This window comes from Erpetoichthys calabaricus, chromosome 5 (genome assembly GCF_900747795.2).
Source record: "Erpetoichthys calabaricus chromosome 5, fErpCal1.3, whole genome shotgun sequence".
Classification (NCBI taxonomy): Eukaryota; Metazoa; Chordata; class Cladistia; order Polypteriformes; family Polypteridae; genus Erpetoichthys; species Erpetoichthys calabaricus.
Window position 1 is genome coordinate 4,859,262 of NC_041398.2, and position 25,955 is coordinate 4,885,216.

Below are 25,955 nucleotides of genomic sequence, written 5' to 3' on the forward strand. Positions count from 1 at the left end.
TTATATGTATTAAGTAAAATGACATAGAAAAATAGAAACATAAATATATCCCTCCACCCCAGGAATAATAAGACACCACCAAATATATATATATACACACAACAAAAACCCTCCCTTGTCCCTGTAACAAATAAACACACAACACGAATAACGGCAATGAAAGACAAACTGAAAATGAATGAGTACGTGAGTCCGGTAAAAAAGAAAATGTCCTGAAAGCGGATGACTGAATTAGTGATAGAGTTGTTTGATTCTCCCCGGAAAAAAATGGAACAGCCTCACCGTGAATCCTCATGTATGTGGTGGATGATTAAGTCCTACCCCGGGGTATCTCATGGTGAGGTCCTTGAAATAAATCCGGCAGATGGAAAACAAACTGGATGTATAAGCGCAATATGGAAAACAGGTACAGGTTGCTCGTAGTCGTAATGTTGAAACAAAATCTCCTTCTCTCCTCCCTCCTCCTGATGGCTTATATAGTCCTGTGACGGCTGTGATTGAATGATGGTAAACAGGTGTTTTCCAGGTTGGCGGCTGTGGTCTCCTTCCATCATCCGTCCCCCTTTTTACGGGGACGGCATAAACTGATGCACAAACAGTAAACGGGACAATGAAACGAGACGCACTCAGAACTGACATTTGAAACACTATGTGGCCCCGCTACATCCTCATCACACCCAATGCAAATCTTAACATCTTTAGCTCTGCCACCTCTAGCTCTGTCTCCTGCTTTCTGGTCAGTGCCACCATCTCCTGCCCACATAACATAGCTGGTCTCACTACCATCCTGTAGACCTTCCCTTTCACTCTTGCTGATACCCACTTGTCACAAATGTTCACTCCTGACACTCTTCTCCACCCAATCCACCCTGCGTGCACTCTCTTCTTCACCTGTCTTCCACAATCCCCATTACTCTGTACTGTTGATCCTAAGTATTTAAACTCATCCACTTTTGCCAACTCTACTCTCTCATACTGACCATACCACTGACCTCCCTCTCATTTACACACATGTATTCTGTCTTATTCCTACTGACCTTAATACATCTTCTCTTCTCATATCTCCACCTCTCCAGGGTCTCCTCAACCGGCTCCCTAATATTGCTGCAGATTACAATGTCATCAGCAAACATCATTGTCCACGGGGACTCCTCTGGCCTTCTTTAAAATTCTCCATGAACATCCTCAGAGCAAACACTGCATCTGTGGTGCTCTTTCTTGGCATGAAACCATCCTGCAGCTCACTAATCATCACCTCACTTCTTAACTGAGCTTCCATGACTCTTTTTCATAACTTCATTCTGTTGCTCATGAATTTTATCCCCCTGTAGTTACTACAGTCCTGCACATCCCCCTTATTCTGAATTTTCGGCACCAGTACACTTCTTCTCCACTCCTCACGATCAACGACCCTTCCATTCTTCATCCTCTTCATTGCTGTCCTTACTTCCTCCTTGCTAATCCGTTGCACTTCCTGATTCATTATCTCCACATCATCCAACCTTCTCTCTCTCATTCTCTTCATTCATCAGCCTCTCACAGTTCTCAATCCATCCAGTTTTATTCCCATGTATTTACTGCAGTTCTGCACATCCCCCTTATTCTTAAATATCAGCACCAGTACACTTCTTCTCCATTCCTCAGGCATTCTCTAATTTTCCAAGATTCCATTAAAAAATCTGGTTGAAAACTCCACTGGTATGTCATCTGGACCAACAGCTTATCCATTTTTCATCCTTTTCATCGCTGCCCTTACTTCCTCCTTGCTAATCCATTGCACTTCCTGATTCACTATCTCCACATCATCCAGCCTCTTCTCTCTCTCATTCTCTTCATTCATCAGCCTCTCAAAGTACTCTTAACATCTGCTCAACACACTCTCCTCACTTGTGAGTACGTTTCCATCTTTATCCTTTATTACCCTAACCTGCTGCACATCTTTCCCAGCTCGGCCCCTCTGTCTAACCCATTGGTACTTTTCTCCCTCCTTAGTGTCCAACCTGTCATACAACTCATCTTACGCCTTTTCTTTAGCCTTTGCCACCTCTCTCTTCACCTTGCGCCTTATCTCCTTGTACTCTTGTCTACTTTCTGCATCTCTCTGACTATCCCACTTCTTCTTTGCCACCCTCTTCCTCTGTATACTCTCCTGTACTTCATCATTCCACCACCAGGTTTCCTTTTCCTCCTTCCTCTTTCCAGATGTCACATCAAACACCCTTCTTGCTGTCACCCTTAGTATATCTGCTGTAGTTTCCCAGCTGTCTGGTGACTCTTCACCCACCCAGTGCCTGTCTCACCTTCTCCCTAAACTCAACCTTGCAGTCTTCCTTTTTCAACTTCCACCATTTGATCCTTTGCTCTGCCCTCACTCTCTTCCTCTTCTTGATCTCCAGCGTCATCCTACAGACCACCATCCTATGCTGCTTAACTATACTTTCCTCTGCCACCACTTCTCAGACTTCAATCTCCTTCAGATTGACTCTTCTACACAGGATGTAATCTACCTGTTTGAATCTTCCTCCACTCTTGTACATCACCCTATGGTATTCCCTCTTCTTAAAATACGTAATCACCACAGCCATGTTCATCCTTTTGGCAAAAACCACTATCATCTGACCTTCTTCATTCCTCTCCTTGACACCACACCTACCCATCACCTCCTTGTCTCCTCTGTTCCCTTCAACAACATGTCCATTGAAATCCACTCCAATCACCACTTTCTGTCCCTTGGGTACACTGTTCATCACTTCATCCAACTCACTCTAAAAATCTTCTTTCTCGTCCATTGCACACCCAACTTGCGGTGCATATGCACTAACAACATTCATCATCACACCTCTAATTTCCAGCTTCATAATCATTACTCTGTCTGACACTCTTTTCACCCCCAAAACACTCTTGACATACTGTTCCTTCAGAATAACTCCAACTCCATTTCTCCTCCCATCCACACCATGATAGAATAATTTGAATCCACCTTCAATCCACCTGGGCCTTACTCCTCTTCCATTTAGTCTCTTGCACCCACAATTTATCAACCATCCTTCTCTCCATCATATATGCTATCTCTCTCACCTAACCAGTCATACTGCTAACATTCAAAGTTCCTACCCTCATTTCCACTCTCTTTACCTTCCTCCTCTCCTCCTGCCTCCGGACACGTCTCCCCCTCTTCTTCTTCTTCTTCGGCCAACAGTAGACCAATTTCCGCCAGCACCCTGTTGGCTAACAGTTCTGGTGGCAGTTATTGTTAACCCGGGGCTCGACTGATCCGGTATGGAAATTTGTATTGTTGTACTCATAGTAATTTGGCAAAATTTTACACCGGATACCCTTCCTGACATAACCCTTCCCATTTATCCGGGCTTGGGATCGGCACGAAGAAACACTCTGGCTTGTGCATCCCCTGTTGCTTGATTTTTTTTGTGATATTCATATTTGTTTAATTAATTATCTGATTGTCACCTACTGTGTCAATATGAGACAAGTGTGACAGAAACAGTAAGTTGTGTCATGGAATATGAAACAAATGTGTTGTACAAATTTAATTACTCAAAATGACACCACAAGCTCAGAAAGTGGAAATGAATTCTAATGAGACCCCCATGTGTCCTCTTGTGTGTCCAAACAGAAACAGCTGGGGGTGACACTGAGGGAAATCAGGAGGAGACTTGAAGAGAAAGAGAAGAAACTGAAGGAGACTAGGAGGACAGTGGAGGAGATGAAGGTGGGTGGAATTAAGATGACACTTTATATCAAAGAGAGGAGAAAAACTAAAAGGGTTGTGGAAGTTTCTGGTGATGATGTGTGAGGACAGGGAGATGGAGAAGGAGAGAAGATAGTTTATTGTGTCCTTCATGGCGTTTAACTGCTGACAGCATTTCATGTTTAAGTCATTAGGAATTCAGACACCAAGACCCTCATGTCCTCAGGTTTCTCATTCCTCCACTTAAAGGTGACTTCACTCCCCTAACAATAACTCATAATGAAGGTTGGCACTGATGTTTTCAGTTGGATCAGTCGACACAACATTCCCTAATGGACTTTCTCTGTTCATTCTGATAAGTCGCAGCTTTATTGGACTCCATAAGTGAAGGTGTTAGGCTGCTGGACTGAGTGACGATAATGTGCACCTCCACCTGTTTAAATGCTGATCTGCTGAAACGGGCCGATTGCTGCCACTCACCTTCCTAAACTAATATAAGGACAGGCCAATATCAGCCCATGAAGAGTCCTGCTGTACATTCATCTATTGATATCATCAGCTCTAAGCAGTTAAATGAATATGTACAGTATGTGTCAAAAAGACAGTTATAAGGCAATTACAGAAAAGCAGGAAAAAATAAACAATTAAAAAAGAAAGACACAAAGATGAAAATGACATTCAACACACAATAACCTCCATACATGTGAATAAAAATATACAGAGTGAAATACACACCTCAGCCCTTCTGAAGTTCACACAATACTCCAGAGTTCAAGTTGTCTGATTATAATGTGGAAATGAATTGCAGAAGATGGCCAATGAAAGAATCTGAAAATTTAAATGTAAAATGTTTCCCAGTCAGTCTTGAGCCGTTATAATAAAAGGACTGCAGTGAGCTCACCGAGTCTGCTAGTTGGGATTAAATTCAAGATTCATGTTGCTGGAGACGATCTCTGACCTTCGCCTATTTAGACAGGTCTTCAAAGATGGAGTTCATTTTTACAGATGCTGCTCTGTTTAGCGAGTTTTATTGTCTTTTTCCTCCAGTTGTTGTTCTATTTCTCCTTTCATATAATTGTGTGATTTATGCAAACTCCTTCTACAACCAGTTGTCCAGCCTTCAGGTGATCTGCCGCTCTTAATTACTTGTCTATTCCTCAAACAAGATGTATGGACTACCCACACAAGTAGATCAGCAGACAAGCAGCAAACACACAACATTTTCTATGCAGTGGAGCTACAATTTAACCATTCGTGTTTTATGACAAAGGACAGTAAGGTGGTGCGGTGGTCTCTTCTGTTGCCTTCCAGATCAACATTCATGGTCCTTGAGGTGTTTACCACTACTAGTATCTCCAGTTCCTCTCCCACATCCTCACATGTCAAGTTGGTTTATTGGCAGTGACAGTAATTTTCCCCTTTAGGATTTCCACTGTGGATTTCTTTGTGACCTGGGGCATCATGCATAAATGGTGTGTACGCACAGAAATGTTGCGTATGAACGTTTCCACGCTCAAATCGCGATGTATAAAACCTAAACTTGGCGTAAAGCCACGCACATTTCCATGGTACCTCATACCCTGGCATAGGCAATTTCTCCACTCGGTTTTGCAGACTGGCGGCACCCAGTGTCAAAGCAGTGCTACTGTTCCTGTGTGGTCACCCTTTCTTTTTTAGATCCACATTCCTGGTGCGGCTTTATAAATACACTGAAACTAACTGCATATTGTTTATTAGTGTAATGCATCTGATTGTAATTAACCTGCAGCAATATAAAGGTCCAGGGAATAGCCATAGTATTCCAAATACCATAACTGCTTTAGCGTTGTTACTCTCACTGCATCTTCTTCTTCTTTCAGCTGCTCCCGTTAAGTTTCCCACAGCAGATCATCTTTTTCCATATTACTCTCACTGCACCACTTGGAGTATTTATATCACTGTATCTGAGTGGGGAATCACAGCAGCAGCTGATCGGAAAGATAATTATCGGTACACAGCATGAAGCAGACGCTGCCTGAGCCATGGCAAAATGCTTTAGAGACTTCCCAGTACAGGACTTTGTGATTTAGAAACAGTTTCATCCCAAGAACTATAAACGCACTCAATCAGTCCATCAAGTGCTCCTTGTAGAACTGTTTGTACTTATAAGTACAATTACCTCACTGTAAACTTGGGATACAGTTATAATATTGCACAACCTGTGCCACTTTATAAAGCGCGTATTTATTTACATATGATGATGGTATTCATTTTTAAGATGAAATGCAGCAAAATATGTTGATTATATTATACAGATAAAACTTTAACTTAATTTAAATAATCTGTATTGTTAATAATTAAACATGTGAGGACACGGTGCCGCAGCGCTAGCTAGTTCAGTAATTGTTCCTGCCTTGCGCTGTATTCTTGCTGGTGCTGACGCGACACTGGAAAGATAGACGGATATAATAATTAAACCTGTACTACGAAGATATTTCAATGTTCCTTAAAAGTTTTGAAGAATCAGCGTTCTAAGCTTACAGATGGCTTCACGTCTATTACATAGATGATTGTGTGGCGATTGGATTTTTGGAGAAAGAAAAGTAAGGACAGGAATTGGAGGTTAGTACATTTGAAAGAGACAGTACTGCTATGATAAATTATTTCATTGAAGGTCGCGCATGGTGCAGCAAGCCTCTTGCGTGAGACATGAACAATCACTGCGCCACCGTGTTCCCATGTTTAATAACATGCTTTTATTCCTATCATCATGAAAAAGATATCACGTATACATCTCAGTATTTTAATTATTCAGAGAGCTGTAATATCACGAATGTAATGGATTCTGTGTCCTGTCGGAGAAAGAGAAAGAACGGAAGCACGTAGTGATTCACACACATAGAGCACATAGAAGATCAAATACAGAACAAAGCATTTAACGTGCTACTTGAGAAACTAGTAAAATAAACGATTTTAAGATGAAGTTTATGATGTTCTACTTTAATGGCAAAATAAAGTACGTGATTAAAGTGGAAATTTCGAGATTAAAGTTGACATTTCGTGCTTTTTTCCCCACTGTGTGCCTATTTTTTTTGTCTGTACCCTAATAAGCTTTCATATGACACTCAGACGGTGGGCTACGACTTGTCTTTTCACGGCGACTTTGATATGTGATTTCTTTTTTATTTCAGGTACTGTGCGACTTTGTGAACTTGAGCTTTCGAGTTTCTCTGACACTCTGTCACTCGATCAACTTCCTTTTGTTGATTATCCCACTGTTTAAACCAATAAATAGTACGTTTTTCCTTTGCCTCCACTTGGTATTCGCTGAAATTCTTATATTTTCCCCTCTGCTTTTTCCATTGTCTTTTCACAGAAGGCTATTTATATTGATTTGCATATTCAAAGAGGCGTAATTCTGGGAGGAGTTGGGGCGGGACAGAAGGCGCGTGCACGTGCGTTACTTTTCACGCTGATCGGGATTTATGTAGCGGAAGAATGTGAAAGTTTGCGTGCGCATAGATTCTTGCATCTGGATTTTTCTGTGCGTACGCACAATCCCGCTTTTGTGCTTACACCATGTTATAGTGTGAGTTCTACGCACGGCGTTATACATGAGGCCCCTGGACACACATTTGACTGGCACACTGTCCAGAGTTGTTTCCTATTTCATGCCCAGTTCTTCAAGGATCCATTTATAAGAATGTCCTCATCGGCAGAACAAGAACTCTTCACACACATTTCTGTGCCTGGACAGACTAAACTTTTCCAATCTGATTTATTTAGCAGAGACTTCCATTATAAAGCCCAGCGTCATCTGGTGTACTTAAATAGCAACCACAGCAGAATCAGACAACTGGGGTGTGTCCTTCTGTTCAAAGAAATTGGGTAGAGTATAACTTGTCACTCAATATGGTGCAGTCCAGTAAAGACACAGAAGTGACAGTCAAAAATAACAAGTGACTGAATGTGAGCCCTCCTGCCAGACTGACCTCCATACTGGTTTACGCTTTTCTAGTTTTATTATAGAATTCCAGCACATTAGTGAAACATGAAATCCCCCATCTAAACCGTCACTGACTGCTCACTGGCACTCCTCACCTAGATCTGTGTTGCTCAGTCTTTTCCTGATAATTGCTTTCATTAATTTATTTGTGACACATATTAAGCTTACATTAGTGCCCCTCCAGTTGAAATATAACTCATCCCAACTTCTTCCCACACAAATATTTCAGATGTGTATTAAGTCATCTAATCTTCCTAATCTCACATGGACTGGTGTGGCACAGGTAGAAGTCCTGAGATGACCATTTTGTCATTTCTGCTCTTCAGCTTTAGATAGATAGATAGATAGATAGATAGATAGATAGATAGATAGATAGATAGATAGATAGATAGATAGATAGATAGATAGATAGATAGATAGATAGATAGATAGATAGATAGATAGATAGATAGATACTTTATTAATCCCAAGGGGAAATTCACATTCTCCAGCAGCAGCATACTGATACAAAAAAACAATATTAAATTAAAGATTGATAACAATGCAGGTAAAAACAGACAATAACTTTGTAAAGTTATTAACTTTGCTTTACACTCAACTTTACACCTATTTTGATTATTCTGTGACACCTGGACAAGCTTGATGATGACACCTGGATCATCCACTGCTCTGGCAGCCAATCATAGAAGTTTTCTACCTGTGTACTCAGAAGGCAACACAGCATGTGAGACTCTCTGTATCTGGAGCAAAACCTCACCTCAATTTCCAAAATACCTGAATCCCTGACTATGACTACGTTTAGGGCTCTTAATCCCTGCCTACTGTCTCAAAGATATCGGAGTCACACTGCAGCTCTGAAAGGTCCTGAAAACAGCTGAACACCTCCAGCTTTGGGGTTGATGATCCTGGACAGTGTGCACCTCATACCCTACACTTACATCTGACTGTGAGCTAATTGCAGACTAACCCTCATCACAATGACACCTGGTGACCCATTAAAGTATGAGTCATAGTGACAACGGCAATTAGTAGTAATAATGAAAAGTAAAATAAAGAAAATAAAAAAAAACTGGTAGATAAAGACTCAGAACTCTGAGCATTTCTTTTGAAAAAAAATGGTGAACATTATTAAGCAAATACTTCATAAAACGAAATGAAATCAGAAACCCCTCGATCAACATCTACCAGGGGTGTCAAACTCAATTGCACAGGGGGCCAAAATCCAAAACACACTTTAGGTCGCGGGCCGAACAGGATAAACATTTATTGAACACACTAAAACTGAACTTTTAAAACTTTAAAACTTTTAAAACTTAACTTTTTTGAACATAAATTTGAATAAAAACAGACAGGAATATTATTCCGGAATAAATCAACTCAAACCTTAAATAACTTATAATATTTTGCTCTCCATAAAAATATCCATCCATTTTCCAACCCACTGAATCCAAACACAGGGTCACGGGGGTCCGCTGGAGCCAATCCCAGCCAACACAGGGCACAAGGCAAGAACCACTCCCGGGCAGGGTGCCAACCCACCGCAGGACACACACAAACACACCAAGCACACACACTAGGGCCAATTTAGAATCGCCAATCCACCTAACCTGCATGTCTCTGGACTGTGGGAGGAAACCGGAGCGCCCGGAGGAAACCCACGCGGACACGGGGAGAACATGCAAACTCCACGCAGGGAGGACCCGGGAAGCGAACCCAGGTCCCCAGATCTCCCAACTGCGAGGCAGCAGCGCTACCCACTGCGCCACCGTGCCGCCTCCATAAAAATATATCCTGTCTAAATTATACAAGTTACAAATAAAGTAAACGTTAAAAGAACAAACATTCAAATTTCTTTACTCTTATGTCATTTTATATAAAAAATAAACTTAAATTTTAAATATCCCAAAAGATTTTGCTCTCCATAAAAATATATCCTGTCAAAATTATACAAATTCAAAATATGAACATGCTGCATAACAAAACCTGAAAATATAAATAAAATTTGTGCTTTTCAGCAATAACAAATCAAATCATTCAGTTGTCTTTGCTCTTATGTCATTTTATCAGAGCTGGCATCTTTTTTTGGCAATAAGTTCGTTTATGTTTGGTGTGAGGTTCTGTGTTGTGGAGATTCTCAGGATGGACTGCAGGTGCTCATCAGTGAGACGACTCCTGTGTGCTGTTTTGTTAGTCTTCATCACTGAGAAGAGCTTCTCACACAGATATGTGCTACCAAACATGCACAAGGTTCGAGCCGCATGTAGACGGAGCTGGAGCATTTCTGCGGGAATGGAGTGAATAAACTGTACGGGCCCTGCAGTATCGTACTTTGCCTTCAGTGTGCCATTACACTGAAGCTCAATCAGCTCCATCTGAATCTGAATCAGTTTCGACATCGACGGCAAATGGGTTGCGAAGCAACTCAAAATTCTTTTTTTGTTCTTCAAAATCACCAAAGCGCCGTGCGAACTCAGTGCGCAGTGCACTCAGTTTATCAGCAAAGTGCGTATTTGGGAACACCATTGTGCTGACATTACTTGGCAACAGGGAAAGTAGGGCAAGTTGCACTGGTGCATTTGTGTCTCCCATAAAAGCAGCTTCACTTGAAATGCCTTCACTGTGTCATACATGTCAGTGACCATGCGGTCACGTCCCTGGAGCTGGAGGTTTAAGGCGTTGAGATGAGCTGTTATGTCAGCCAGAAATGCCAACTCGCATTTCCACTTTTCATCCCTAAAATTGGTGGAGTCTTTTCCTTTACTGTCCATGAACTGACAGATTTCGTTGCTGAGCTCAAAAACTCTGTTGAGAACTTTTCCCCGACTTCGCCAACGCACCTCTGTATGATAAAGAATGTCAGCAAACTCTGAATCTATCTCCCGCATAAAAGACTGAAATTGCCAGTGATTTAAACCTTTAACTCGGATAAAGTTTACGGTTTGTGTTACAGTGCTCATTACATTGTCCGTCTTCAGGACTTTGCCACATAGTGCTTCCTGGTGTATGATGCAGTGATATGCCATTAACTCACCAGTACAGTTCTCCTCCTGCATCTTTACTCGCATCCTTCCCACTAGTCCACTTTTTTCACTACACATAGATGGTGCTCCATCAGTTGTAAGTGCAATAAGTTTGTCCCAGGGCAGTTTCATGTCAGTTATACTTTGACATACATTTTCAAAAATGTCTTTTCCAGTTGTTGTCCCGTGCACCGAGTTAATGTCCATTATTTCATCTGTAACGCGCAAATTGGAGTCCACTCAACGGATGAAGATGGCCAGCTGTGCAGTATCAGTCATGTCAGTACTTTCATCCACAGCAAGAGAGTATGCAATAAAGTCTTTGCTTCTTTCACTCAACTGTGTTCTTAAATCAGTGGCCATCTCACAAACTCGATCAGCAATCGTATTTCTACTCAGGCTTACATTTGCCAGCATCTGCTTTTTGTCTGGACATAAGACGTCAAACACCTTGATCATGCAGCTCTTCAGAAATTCTCCCTAGGTAAATGGCCTGGCTGATTTGGCGATCTCCTCTGCCACGATAAAACTTGCTTTCACAGCAGCTTCACTTTGTGATTTTGCACGGGTAAAAAACGTCTGCTGAAGTGTCAGATTCTTCTTTAACTCTTCTGCTTTCTGTATCTTCTACTTTGCATTCAGGTCTTTCAGGTTATCCTGATGTTTTGTCTCATAGTGCCGTCTTAGATTAATTTCTTTAATTACAGCCACATTAGCTCCACAAATGAGACACACGGGTTTATGTCAGTAAACATATACTCAGCCTCCCATCGGTTTTTAAAGGTTCTGTTTTCAGAATCAACTTTTCTCTTTGGCATCGTGAGGGCTACCTTCGCAATAACTTGCAGCATCATAAGCTAGACTTGATTAATGCGGGAAGTGTTCGGCAAGGCAGCTGAAGCGCTGCATTATGGGATCTGTAGTTTATTGTGTTACCAGCGCTTCATATCACCGGGCCATTAATAACAATAATATAAAAAATGATCTCGCGGGCTGGATATAATTACACGCCGGGCCGGATGTGGCCCGCGGGCCTTGAGTTTGACACATATGGTATAGTGTATTCTGCCTTTCGGCATTAGTTATATTTATATTTTTTAGACATCAGACACTAGAAGCTGCTGACGATCCCTTCTATTCGTTGTCAGTCTGTAGCTGCGAAAAAATAAAAGCAATAAGAGTTTTAACAGACGTCATTGAAGTGGATCACAAGTTTGTGTAACGTTAATGAAAATGGCCAGGAGGTGTCACTAGAGAGGTGAGTGTCAAATGCTTCGAAGCTTCGATACGATTTCTGACACAATTGCTTCAAACGTGTTGATGCTTCGTGAGGCTTCACTCCGCCCATCACTACTTCGAGGCTTGCTTCAAAAGCGCCCATCACATGATTTTGAGTCACGCTAGCGTAATGACGTCATTGATATCTGCGCAGTCAGCAGTCGATTTGGTCACTCACTTGTCTGCTGAAGTGCTTTGGCTCAAAGCGTAAAAGCATTTGTTCCTGCTACAGCGCTAACCCGAGTTCAAATACTAATTGGGGCTTGCATATGTTGAAATAAGGATTTTGTATAAAACAGTTAAGTAGTACTTGTCTGAAAGTTAACAAATATATTTTGAAGACATTATGAACGATTTACATGGGGCACCTTTTTCCTTGGTGTGGAATCGTGTCCACCTAGAATCTGTAACAAATTAATGAGCACGTATTATAACAATCCAGAATCTGTTCTACCCCATGTCGATCATATCAGAGAGGCTAAGAAACGCTTCACTAAAGCCGACGTGGTCATTACACCAGTATATGCGCAAGAAAATCTCATTAAACGTTTTTACTATTCAGTGATTCCCAGATCTGTAGCTGATTTGTATTATTGATTTCCAAAAAGCAATGTGAGTAAAAGAGAGCTCTGCATAACTAATCACAACTGTCTTTAAAACAGAATCAGCGCCATCAACAGTGTCTTCTGCAATTTAAGGAAAGCCTCGGGATTTCTGCGTTAATGAGACAAAAAAGTTGTAAAGAAACTTTGCGAATTCATCCAGAGGTGAACATAAAGATCACTCAAGTACTGACAAGAAGGAGCAGCTGGGTAAGCACATCTGGAGCCAAACTTTCGAAGAATCACCTGACTTTGTCAGCAACATCCTTTCCTTATGAATGCATCTTATCAAAGGCTTTGGTTGGGGTAAATACGTAATCTTCCAAACTGCAGCACAACGGAGTAAATCATTGATGTAAATAGAATTGCAGATAGAGTAAGCTTTTGTCGTTTCTGTATTCTTAAACCATCTTCCAGTCCCACAATCCCCCGCAGTCACTGTCACATTTAACGTTCCCTGCTCCTCACCTGTCCTGTCACCCAAAGCATCAACACTCAGTTTCATTCAAGGCTTTACCGTCCTTCCTTTCACAGACATAAAATAAGACACACATTCCCTCTACATACGTGTCCAATAATAATAGTAAACTGGCAGGAACGAGAAAAAGCACAAGATGGGAATATTCATGACAAGAGCCTCGGCATCAGGGTGAGGATGTGCCTTGTCACCCATTACGTGAGCTCGTCTGCCACCACTCAGTTGCACTGGCACACGTTACACTGGGGGGCAAATGCAATGGAGAAAACCGACAGTGTACACCTTCAGAAGTGGAATAAATCGACTGTATAAGTAGAACATTTCAGATAAACTATGAATTTTGTTAATCATAAACAATGCAACATAACTATTATATGTGTTATAACTTTTTATTTATTCTCACCAAACGTTACATATCTACATGGGAAATGAACGTGGGTAATATGTTTATAATCATTCTCACTAAAATACACTGTCAAAATATATTAATGAGCAAACTGAGACACATTGGCCTTTAGGAAATATCAAAAAGCGTGTGCGCTGTCATTTAGGACACAATGCATTGTTAACGTCACGCACTCTCTACTGACGCGATGTCACGAAAACAAAGAAACAGCACAGTCCGTGCAAACTCACAGCCTCCTTGGTTTTTGACCTTATGATTGTCAACATCAAATCAATAAAGTAATTTTAAGAAGATGACAAGTCTGCTATAGTCAGTTCAATTAACGCTCCTTTTAAAAAGTTTGCTTATACAGAATATAAAACAGAATCTCAACGATGCGGGACTTGCGAGAAGTAACGAATAATATGTGACACTGAGAAATTATAATTCCTAATAACGGGAACAAGTAAAAACTACGACTTCCTAAAACGGACACTGAAAACGTAGGCATTTTAATAAATAATTTAGGAGACTTGTGTGTGCATTTCAATACCAATTTAAGAACTACGTAGGCTACCTGTTGTACTATAAACGCTACCTCAAGCAGCACTTAACAGTAAATAGTCTAACAGGACAATGACTGACTGTACGAAGATGCTGCGCCGCTACAATAAAGGGTCACACTGTCATTCTGCATGTTTAGAAGGCGCTGATTGGCTGAAACTCTTTATAGCGAATTGTCTCAAATTAGTAGTGCCGTATAGCGATCAGAAACGAAAAGACACATTTAGGCATGCTGCACAGTAGTTTGTTTTTCTACAATACATATTCAGTACGACACCGGGGTCTCCAAACACACAAATATGAAGCTTATTACGTTTTACAGTGAAACTCTTTACATACACAATATAATTATACATTAATTCTCTCGCTATCCATCTAAGCTGAAAGTATTGTTAAATGGAGGAATTGAAAAAAAAAACCTTTCACAAGTGGAGGATCAACGACGTGAACCCCTGGTGTTTTTACTGAGAGACAGTTACGATACCATTGAGCCACCTAATCGGAATAATTAACGAGCTTCGCACAACTGAACTACTACTACTGTTCTTACTACGGCAGATGTAGAAATATGTTGTTTGACATATACACGTTAAATTGGTTTAATTGACACAAGAGTATAATTGTTGTATTCTCCTAATGAAGACGAAAAAATTATATTTATAGATGTATACTATATGACATACGGTTTTGAACAAAATTAAGCGTTCCATAAAAAGGTTGCACGATTTACCTAATCTTTTTATATATATAAAGTTGATATATGACAATATATCTTTGACACTATGTATCAGACAAAGGAAATCACAGCAAACCACAAGAACAATAATTACTTCTCAGCAACTACCTGAATTGTAGTTTAACTATATTAAGTGAAGTGTGTAATGTCAATACGAATTACAAAATATAACTAGAGAGTTAAGTGTCAGATAGACTCTCAAAATATAGAGGTCAATGCCTTTGAGTGTGCTGAGGCTTCACAAAGATTCAGTAACCAGTGACCATGTCTGCTCGAGACTTCGAAGCCCTATCATGATCCAATCTCAGTAGTACTACGCATGTCTGAGGCTTCGAATCTGCTCGACGCTTCGAAGCCTCAGTTAACCCAGTGCGCACGTCTGAAGCTTCGGAGCTCCATCATGATCTCAGTACTACGCATGTCTGAGGCTTCAAAGCCCCATTTGAAGCTCGTCATGATGCAATCTCAGCACTATGCATGACTGAGGCTTCGGATACCCGTCATGATCTCAGTACTACATATGTCTGAGGCTTCAGAGCTCCGTCATGATGCAATCTTATTACGCATGTCTGCTCAGTGCTTCGAACCAAGCTTGATGATTCCAGTGTGCATGTCTGCTTGGTGCTGACGAGCTCCAGTTTGAAGTACATATGGCATCAACAGAGTTCAAAAACTCGACAGAATTCCCATTGAAATGAATGTTTGTGGATGATCCATACATGTTAAATTATTGTGCCCGATAATACTTTGTGGTAAAAAATAAAATTATTAATTATACATCATACAAATTCCGACTTGTAGAATGCATAATGCTGCAAAGAAGAGCTTTAGTAATACGGTGACGACTAGGGAATCCATTCCCGGACGGCTTTATCCATTCCTGGTAATTCGGGAATCCCGCATTTCATTACCGGGAATCCCGGGCACCCGGGATAACACAGTGCACGGGCATCTCACATGTGAACGGTTTTAGAACGACCAACACTTATTTTTAATAAAACTACTGCAATATGTTGACACAAATAAAAGACTAACCTTATCTACAAGCAGTCCATGCTGTCATACAAGTACATGTATCTTTAGTTGTGGTGATAAGAGCTTAGAAAGCACATCGTCCTCACAGGTGGCGCAGTGGTAGTGCTGCTGCTTTGCATTAAGAAGACAGTGGAAGATTGTGGGTTCGCTTCCTGGTTCCTCCCTGTGTGGATAGAGCTTTGAGTACAGAGAAAATGGCAATATAAATGTAATTTATTATTATTTGTATTATTAACGTGTCCAGCGTGTGGTCGTCCACGCTAGAGCGCACCTTTGTGCAGAGTACGCCAGCCGCTAAGAATGCACGCTCTGCCTCAACTGAAGTAGGCGGCACAGTCATCAGATCTAAACAACGCCCGCGCTTACCGTTTCTCTGAAACAGCGCCATTTCAGTTTTTACTGATGCATTCAGTTTCTTGTCATCATTCTGTGCTGGCAAGTTTCTTAGCACAGATAATGCGGATGCAACAGACTGACGCATTGCAATTTCAATTTGCTATTCAAAGCTGTTGTCTGATGAAGTGCAAGCTGCAGTAATGGTGCCACCTTAATTATTTTCAACTATGGCTCTGTTATTTCTTGATCGATTTTTACACATTTACACACTATATATGCGAGCTTAGCAGTTTCATTCCTGGGAATGCGGGAATGAAAAATGTCCGGGAGCCCGGGAATGGATTCCCTAGTGACGACACATCTCTCACTATAATACTCTCATAAATATCCATTCTTCACCTCATGCAACGTTTTCATGCAACACTGAACGTATGTCATATTGTATACATCTATATATCATTGCTTTTGTCTTCATTACATACATACATACAAAACATGCATTATATACATCCACCCTGCTGAAAACAGTAGTGGTGTAGTGGTAGCGTGAATTGACCCTAAAGAGTCTGTTTTTCTTTCTTTTTTTTCCATTTAACAGCAAATTCCACCGTGGACCGAGAGCGAGCAAGGCGAGAAGACTAGTAAAGATCTATCAAATGGAAACGGGCATCTTGTTTTATGTCTATAACAAAAAAAAAATATTTGAGTGACTGTTTCAACTGTTATTGTAGTTGTTGATGGCGGGTTTAGCGGTTTAAAATTTTAAATATTAAATTAATAAGGTGGAATGTGTTCTTACTTTGAGTGTTGTTGGGGAGCTACACGGTAAATGTGTTAGTAACTGGGATTGCGCCTCTATAACTGGAAGATTGCTTAGGAATGATACAGACTGGACAACTATATGTTTTAGGAAATGTTTTATTATTGCACTGTGCTGTGACTAAGACAACGTTTTACTGATTGCCTGTCCGGACCTTGAAGATGTGCTCACGAGGGAGGGATGCTGTTGTTAAAAGCAAATGCTTTTTCGGCAGCAGGTCCAGATGTGTTTATCCCGCTGCTTTTTGTAGTTGCCTCAGCACTCAAGAGGATCTTTAATGCCAATCTCGACCGATGCACTGCTCACCTCGGAGTGTCCTGTGTGTGTCTGTGTGTCGGTGTGCCGGTGACTGATCTGCGCCGTGTCTCTCAGCCTCTCTGATGTGCCCTGGATTGACACCTTTGAATGTTTGGTGCAGCAGATCAAATTCAACCTGATCTACCACAGTGGGTTTGTGATCACCTTATTCAATGGAGGGGTTCATGGACATCAAATGGCGATGAATAGAAGATGAATTAATGCAAATACGTGAGCTGCCTTACACAATTAGTCATCGCATTTTGATGGTGATTCTAAGTGGGGATGAGTCCTGAACAGATCTCTTATGCGATCCTTCTACAGTATCTCTAAAAAATTACTTAGTTAATTGGTTATAAAGATTTCACTCGAGATTATTTTTTTAATTATGATGAGTCTTTGGTTCGGATCGAACTCGGGCTAGCACTACGCTCAGAATTTGAAAAGCAACCACCTTAGTTAATTGAGCCACTAACGGCGTCTTTTCTCGTAGTGAACTCGTTACTTTTGAGCTCCAAAAAATATTGCAAAGTATTAATAAATGAAATATTTTAATACCTGATCGAATAATAACATCTGTGATTTCTTTCTCAAATGTGCTTACCTATATCATGGCAAAGTACAGAGATAAACCTTTATTGTTTTTTCTGTCCACCCTGGCCATCGGACCTTACTCCTTTCTATGTTAACTAATGTTGTCTTATTTTAATTTCTTATTTTGTCTTTTATTTTTCTTCTCTTCATTATGTAAAGCACTTTGAGCTACTTTTTGTATGAAAATGTGCTATATAAATAAAAGTTGTTGTTGTTGTTGTTGTTATTGTCTGTCTACTCCGTTTTAATTAAGTCAGACCAAAGAAAACATTTAAGGCTATTAAATGTGATCTCAAGAAAAGATCAGGTTTAATTATAATACTAATAACAGGAGCGATTATAATGATACAGTGCAAAAGTAAATACTAATTGAAAGAGCCGGGAATCCACGAGTGAAGCGTCTTATTTTGTTTAACTTTTGCTATCGTGTAGTGCATTCTGCCTGTCGGCATTAGTTATATTTATATTTTTTAGACATCACACACTACAAGCTGCTGACGATCCCTTCTCTTCGTTGTCAGTCTGTAGCTGCAAAAAAATAAAAGCAATAAGAGTTTGTAACAGACGTCATTGAAGTGGATCATAAATTTCTGTAACGTTAATGAAAATGGCCAGGAGGTGTCACTAGAGAGGTGAGTGTCAAATGCTTCGAAGCTTCAATACGATTTCCGACACAATTGCTTCAAACGTGTTGATGCTTCGTGAGGCTTCACTCCACCCATCACTACTGCATGCACAGTTCCGATCGGGCCGTGCCGTAAAGTGGATTTTTTTTTTATATGTTTTTTTCATTAAGCGCATGCGGTGTGTGTCACTACCTGGTTCCCGTTGCCAGCCCGATCTGTGTGCGCGTGCCTATTGAAACGCTACGTCATCACACACTTTACGGTGCTGCCCAATCTGTTTCACGCATGCGTGAACACTTTACGGCATGTTAGGCTTTCAATACGCCTGCGCGTGCAAATCGAGTAGACACGCAGATCGGGTAGCGACAGAGACCAAATCGACTTCTAACTGCGCAGATATCAATGACGTCATTACGCTAGCGTGACTCAAAATCATGTGACGGGCACATTTGAAGCAAGTGTTCGATCTCCAGTGCTTCGAAAGCTCAACACAGTGTCTAAACCTGAGTATCGAGCAGCCCATCACTACTGTGAACTTTTCACTTCCGATGAACACCCGTCGGCAGAGGCAGTGGATGTTTATTTGAAATTAATTGATTCGCCAAAAGTCACACAAACTGGCAGCCCCGGTCTCAACTGAAGAACTCAAAACCGCTGTATGTGAGGACGGGTTTCGTTAGCCTACGTTAGGCTGGTGCAGGAAATGCCGGTGAGATAAAATCCGAAAGGCAGACGACACGATGAGAGGTCTGGCCGCGGGAGGTGCTGCTATTAACTCCCAAGCTGCACAACTTTACTGCTGTAAAGTCCCCCTTTCAGGTGATATAGAAGTAAGAAATCACTTCAAACGCAGTCTGAACTCAGAAAGAACTTTAATTCCTGTTGCTGTGGTCTGTAAACAAAGTTAAATACATAAACTCTATCACACCTCTTAACTGGTTCAGGTCATATTTAACTGGTAGACACTTTTCAGTGACTTTTAATTCCTCTTCTTCATCTACTGCTCCTCTTAAATGTGGTGTTCCTCAGGGATCCATTTTGGGGTCCTATTTTATTCTCCATATACCTTCACCCTATTGGAGCAATTTTTAGGAAATTTAACATTGCTTTTCACTGCTATGCTGATGATACTCAGGTTTATATTCCTGTCTGCAACTCTACAACAAATCAACTCCACAACTGTCTTTCTGAACTAAGATCCTGGATGGCTAATAATTTTCTTGATCTAAATCAAAATAAAACAGAGGTGCATATAGTAGGTCCATCAGCTAAAGCCCAAATTGGTCTCGGACTTCTCGATTCTTTCTCTGTCTTTTCCAAACCTCAAGTCCGCAATCTTGGTGTTACCTTTGACAGTAACCTCTCTTTTGAGAAACAACTAAATTCTTTAGTCAAGAGTTCCTTTTTCCAACTTCCTCTATTAGGTAAGATCAAGCCTTTTTTATCTTCTAGGGATCTTGAGATAGCTACTCATGCATTTATTTTTTCTCGCCTCGATTACTACAACTCGCTGTATTCTGGGATTAACAAATCCTTGATACACAGGTTACAGTTGATCCAAAATGCTGCCGCTCGCTTTCTGGTTGGGGCAAGAAAGTCTGACTCTGTTTCTCCAATATTAGCTTCTTTACACTGGCTGCCTGTCAGTTTTCAAATTGATTTTAAAATCTTGATGCTAGTTTTTAAATCTTTACATGTGCTTGCTCCTGCCTATTTATCTGAACTGTGTGTTTTACATCAGCTATCCAGAGTGCTTAGATCTTCTGGTCACCTGTCTCTGGTTGTCCCTCGTACCAAGTATAAAATCAAGGGGGACAGACTGGGCTTTTACAGCTGCTACGCCTCGCCTGTGGAACTCTTTACCTCATCACATAAAGGAGTCGTCTACAATTCAAAACGAGATTAAAGACTCATTTCTATTCACTTGCATTCTGTGACCTTCAGTAATACTGATGGTTTCCTCATTGTGATTAAATAATATTACTTCTGTTTTTTATGTATTTTATTTTGTGTTCATATATTTTATTTCTTCTTATGTTTTATGTTAATTATTTTTTCTTTTATTCTATTATTGTAAAGCACTTTGGCCACAGCATTACTATGTTGTTTTAAATGTGCTATATAAATAAATTGACATTGACACCATTAAATTCAAGTACACATTTTAGCTACTCTACACGTCTAACTTTAACAAACATTTGAACCTCTTTATATTAAATTATCTAGAATAAACGTACTTTTCCACAGCACAGCACAGCATTAATGGCTCAGGTTATATGGGAAAAAGACAAACTGATCTTATAACGTGCAGTAAGTAAACAAACAAACAAAAAAATAACGAAGCATGAACATTCACCTGGAAGTACGTAAGAAAAAGTTCAACAAGTGCTTTCTAATGTTCTGCCACTAGAGGTCGCCATTTAATCAGGTAAAGAACTTTATGACAAGAATCTTCCATACCCTAACAAAGCCGCACTGTCCTTAAAGCTAATGACAATATTAAGAAATCCACACTAAATATCCATTTGATCAAACCAAAATCTTTCCTCCCCCTCAGCCTTGCCATTCATTTAATATTGAGAGTGGCCACTAGGGGGGGCAGTTTGGCTACAAAAGAATCAGCTCAGCTGTCAGCTCTGAAGGTCATGTGACTGTGTGATCGTGTCGTCCTTATTTTGCTCTTAATTCATTTAAATCTTAATTAGTTTTAGATATAATATTTCAAGTTCTTTATTTCAGGTGTTTTATTCTTGTGTTTTTACTTTATTCTTATTTCTTTTACACTACACTGTATTCTTTTCTCCCCCCTTTCCCATGTGTGTAATATGGCGGGTGTCCACTAGAGGGCGCCACTGCACTTCAGTCCCACCCCTCAGTCCTCCTGTTAAAGTCTCCATTCGTCTGACTCTCTGATTGTTTCTCATTCTCTCCTTTCATGTTTCACTGCTCAGGATTTCACTGAATGCTTTCTGCTTTTATCTTTTAGATTTCCTTTTTGTATAAATTGCTGTGTAATATTTAGAGTGGCCACAAGAGGCAGTAGTGTGGCGACTGACCAATCAGTGACCCCTTCTGTCCATTCGTTGTCTTTCTTATCTGCTTTTCAATTTCAGTTTGTGGACAAGGTGGGCCAACCCTGGACTGGGTGCCAGTCCACTGTAAAGCCACACATGTGTACCCATGTCAAGTGTGTGCCAACTGACCAAGAATTCATTTTTTGAAGATGTTGGAGCTTTCAGGGTACCAAGAGTGGCAAAGCTGAGGACAAGGAGGAGGTAAAGTTTAAAGTTTAATGTGACATCAACTTAAACACCAAACTCTGTCAGTATGGCCGACATCTGACTGACTGGTGAGTCCTCGTCTTCAGACATTCACAGTGAATTCATTCTGAAGTGAAGGACCCTTTGAGTGACCAATGGAGGGTCACAACATGTCTGGTGAGTGGACAACACTCCAGTCCCCTGTCACTCTCTGCTCCTACATATAGTCACTATTCAAGAGCTCTCGATGCTGAGTCTGTATAGCGCCTTTCAGTTGTGCTGATCCAGCAGGACCACATGCCTGTCCTACTTAACAGGTGACATTCAGTGACACTTGGGGGCCTCGGTAGTTGTTGAGGTGTCAGTCTGAAGGACATGTGGCTGTGAATCAACAGTGACCCCTGCTGGTCAGACTGGTATTTGTAGGTCTGAGGTGTCTCCGCCCCTCATTATGACACACACACCTGATTGGCTACTCAAACCCAATAATAATGGAGACCCTGACAGCCGCACTCGCCCCGCATTCTCATCCACAAATTCAATCACAGAGGTGCTGCCCCCCCAAACCCACCCATCCTGTAAATTTAATTTCACCCCAAACTACAAACACAAAGAGGACCTGAGCTTCTGGGGACATCAAGTGACTGGTGGAGGGTACTGGTCAGTGGTTACACGGTGTCAGATGGCTGATTGTTACACTGGAGTTATGACTAAGATAAAACCCTGGATAGAGGGGCTCAGTGAAGGAGGTGTTGAACCTGTGCAGGAGGGTCATTGTGTGTGAGACGCTATAAAATGACAGAGAGCCAGCAGGCCAGTCCAGATACACACCTATTCTGGGGCTGTAGGGGGCACTGATTACAGTCCACTGGTTATTGTGACACAGAGAGTACTGGGAATGAGAACACAGCAAACTCCAGGACTTGTCATTGTCTCCAAGGCCAGACACCCAGCTCCCTCCTTTCCTGCCCAGTCCTTTATATGCGACTCCAATTTTCTTGAAGTCTCCACTGCACTTCACCTCCCAGTAACAGCGAGTCCAAGTCAGAGCCTCTTTGCACAGAACTTGGCACCAGTGGTCAAATCTGTCAGGATGATCAGGATATTCGGCTTTTGTCCCCTTAAATGTCACCTTCTTGTTCCCTTCAGACAGACGGAGGAATCTGTGTGCCGTGTTGATGTCCAGTGTGAGGGGACAGAAGTCTGAAAGGAGAGAAAAGAAAATGAGTGAGGAGATCTGGGAGTGTATAACGGGACTGGGGGCGGAGCACAACACAGACAATTAACAAGAACCAATCAGGAGCTGCGCTGACGAGACACTAATAGTAAAGAGCTCATCTGATTGGACAGAATCTATGGGTACTTAAAATGAAATTCTCGAATCACAATAAATCCGAATCCCTTTTATTCTCCAGTATTTCATGTGCAGGAATCTGACTTGGTAGATGTGGAGCTCCTTATAACGGAACACAACATCACAGACAAATAACAGAAAGAGCTGAAGTTAAGAAGACAAACTTCACACCAAGTTGTAGAATAATCCAATTATAAAGGAGATGTGCCGATAGTGATATGCCGGTGAGAGTGAGAGTGTGTATTCCCGTGTCACACACACATGTCCTCACACACACACACAGTCTCTGACAGAACACATGAATACACACAGAAGACGTCTAAGTCACTGCTGGGAGAGGCTGTCGCTCTCGCTAAGAAACTCTGGAGGTGTCTGTTAGTTTGAGTTTGAATTGACTGAAGTGTTTGGGAGTTTGTGTGAAGAAGTGATGAGTTGCTGAGATGAGTCTGTGGTGGTCCTTATGACACGATTAGTGACACGAGATGTCTACAGGTCTGCACAGATGAGGAGCACAGCAGACCTCACCACACGCTCTCATTTATTTCTGGAATGTGCTGTTGGTGAGCCAAACCAAACACCAATGGAGAATGTGATTACACTTTTAATTACAGCTTTGTGAAACTGAACGAGGATTGGCTGTGAAATATTTCATTTCTTTATCTGGTGTAAGAAGTCCAATCACCGCTGTGCCTTCTTAGTGATGTGGTGGTGTTCATGTCCCAGCTAGATAGATAGATAGATAGATAGATAGATAGATAGATAGATAGATAGATAGATAGATAGATAGATAGATAGATAGATAGATAGATAGATAGATAGATAGATAGATAGATAGATAGATAGATAGATAGATAGATAGATAGATACTTTATTAATCCCAGGGGGAAATTCACATATTCTAGCAGCAAAAAATATTAAATTAAAGAGTAATAAAAAATGCAGGTAAAAAAACAGACAATAACTTGAATATTGTTCAACGTTTACCCCCTCTGGTGGAATTGAAGAGTCGCATAGTTTGGGGGAGGAATGATCTTCTCAGTCTGTCAGTGGAGCAGGACAGTGACAGCAGTCTGTCGCTGAAACTGCTCCTCTGTCTGGAGATGACACTGTTTAATGGATGCAGTGGATTCTCCATAATTGATAGGAGCCTGCTGAGTGCCCGTTGCTCTGCTACGGATGTCAAACCGTCCAGCTGTATGCCAACAATAGAGCCTGCCTTCCTCACCAGTTTGTCCAGGCGTGAGTGTTTGTGATTGTTGTGTTCAGAGCTTTGCAGGAGTCCACCATATTGACTGCTGAATCCTTCATTTCTAGTGTCAGAGGTTGTGACTGCTGTTTGTGAAAGTCAATGGCCATTTCCATTGTCTCGGGGGTCTTGAGCAGCAGGATGTTGAAGCTCACCAAGACACAAGACAAGACCCCTCTTTTGTAGAAGGTGTTTCATTGCTGTTAGTAATTAGACCAATAATGGCGGTGTCATCAGTGAACTTAATGATTTAACTGAAGGATCAGTGGACCTGCAGTCATTGGGGTACAAGGAGTAAAGTAGGGGGGCCATCCACAGCCTCGAGGGGCACCTGTGCTGATACAGAGATAGTCTGAGCGGTGGGAGTCCACACAAACATATTATTTCAGGTTCATCAGAAACTGTATATCCATTCACAGATTGAAGGACTCAGTTCAGAGTGTAGAAGTTTACTTATCAACAGCGCAGGCCCAATGGTGTTAAAAGCTGAGCTGACGTCTACAAACAGGATTCTGGCAGAAGTTCCTTTACAGTCCTGGTGCTCCACACAGAGTGAAGGCCCATGTTGATGGTGTCGTCCACAGATCTGTGTGCTTGATATGCAAACTGAAGAGGGTCGAGATCAGCAGTAGTGACAGACTTCAGATGGCTTAGAAGAAACCGTTCAAATATTTACATTAAAACTGACCTTCTTCCTTTCCACCTTTTCTGTTATCCATGTCCAGTGTGATGCACACAACGACTCAGCAAAGCTTTGTGACGGCTGAGTGACTGAAGACCCCTGTGATTCTCTTTAGTGGACTGATTCTTATTCAATGATGCATTTTAACATCTAATGGCTTCAACAAAATTTTCAATGCCATCTTCTTTTGGTTTAATTCCTCCATCCATCCATCCATTCTCTTCCGCTTATCCGAGGTCGGGTCGCGGGGGCAGCAGCTTGAGCAGAGATGCCCAGACTTCCCTCTCCCCGGCCACTTCTTTTAGCTCTTCTGGGAGAATCCCGAGGTGTTCCCAGGCCAGCCGGGAGACATAGTCCCTCCAGCGTGTCCTGTGTCTTCCCTGGGGCCTCCTCCCGGTTGGACGTGCCCGGAACACCTCCCCAGTGAGGCGTCCAGGAGGCATCCTGATCAGATGCCCGAGCCACCTCATCTGACTCCTCTCGATGCGGAGGAGCAGCGGCTCTACTCTGAGCCCCTCCCAGATGACTGAGCTTCTCACCCTATCTTTAAGGGAGAGCCCAGACACCCTGCGGAGGAAACTCATTTCAGCCGCTTGTATTCGTGATCTCGTTCTTTCAGTCACTACCCATAGCTCATGACCATAGGTGAGGGTAGGAACATAGATCGACCGGTAAATTGAGAGCTTTGCCTTATGGCCTTATCCGCCTGTCGATCTCACGCTCCATTCTTCCCTCACTCGTGAACAAGACCCCGAGATACTTGAACTCCTCCACTTGAGTGTTAAGTCATGAATAAATAACAAAGTTTGTGCTCTATGAAGAAAAGAATAGAAGATGTTGAATACTTTTGTCAGCTTTAACTTATTTCACATAAATCTGAGATTTTTTTTTATCCAGTGCTTGTTGCTGTGTCTGTATATCCATATACTGTACATGTATATGGACATT

General features: G+C 41.5%; 2 protein-coding genes across 8 annotated transcripts in view; one reads left to right on the forward strand and one right to left on the reverse strand.

Annotated features, from left to right (window-relative positions):
• The window catches only part of LOC114652550 (E3 ubiquitin/ISG15 ligase TRIM25-like), a 487,506-nt gene that overhangs the window by 440,936 nt on the left and 20,615 nt on the right, over positions 1-25,955 (reverse strand). The window contains exon 5 of one of the 6 annotated variants that reach the window (XM_051927923.1): positions 22,338-22,928. The exons of 4 other annotated variants lie outside the window; for them this stretch is intronic. In XM_051927923.1, the coding sequence (XP_051783883.1) occupies positions 22,387-22,928 (542 nt within the window). In that variant the 3' untranslated portion in view covers positions 22,338-22,386. Of the gene's footprint in view, positions 1-22,337; positions 22,929-25,955 lie in introns of those variants that run through there. One more of the 6 variants, XM_051927924.1, reaches the window with a different exon arrangement.
• LOC114651544 (tripartite motif-containing protein 16-like) overlaps positions 1-25,955 on the forward strand; it is a 737,769-nt gene that overhangs the window by 46,940 nt on the left and 664,874 nt on the right. The window lies entirely within an intron of this gene.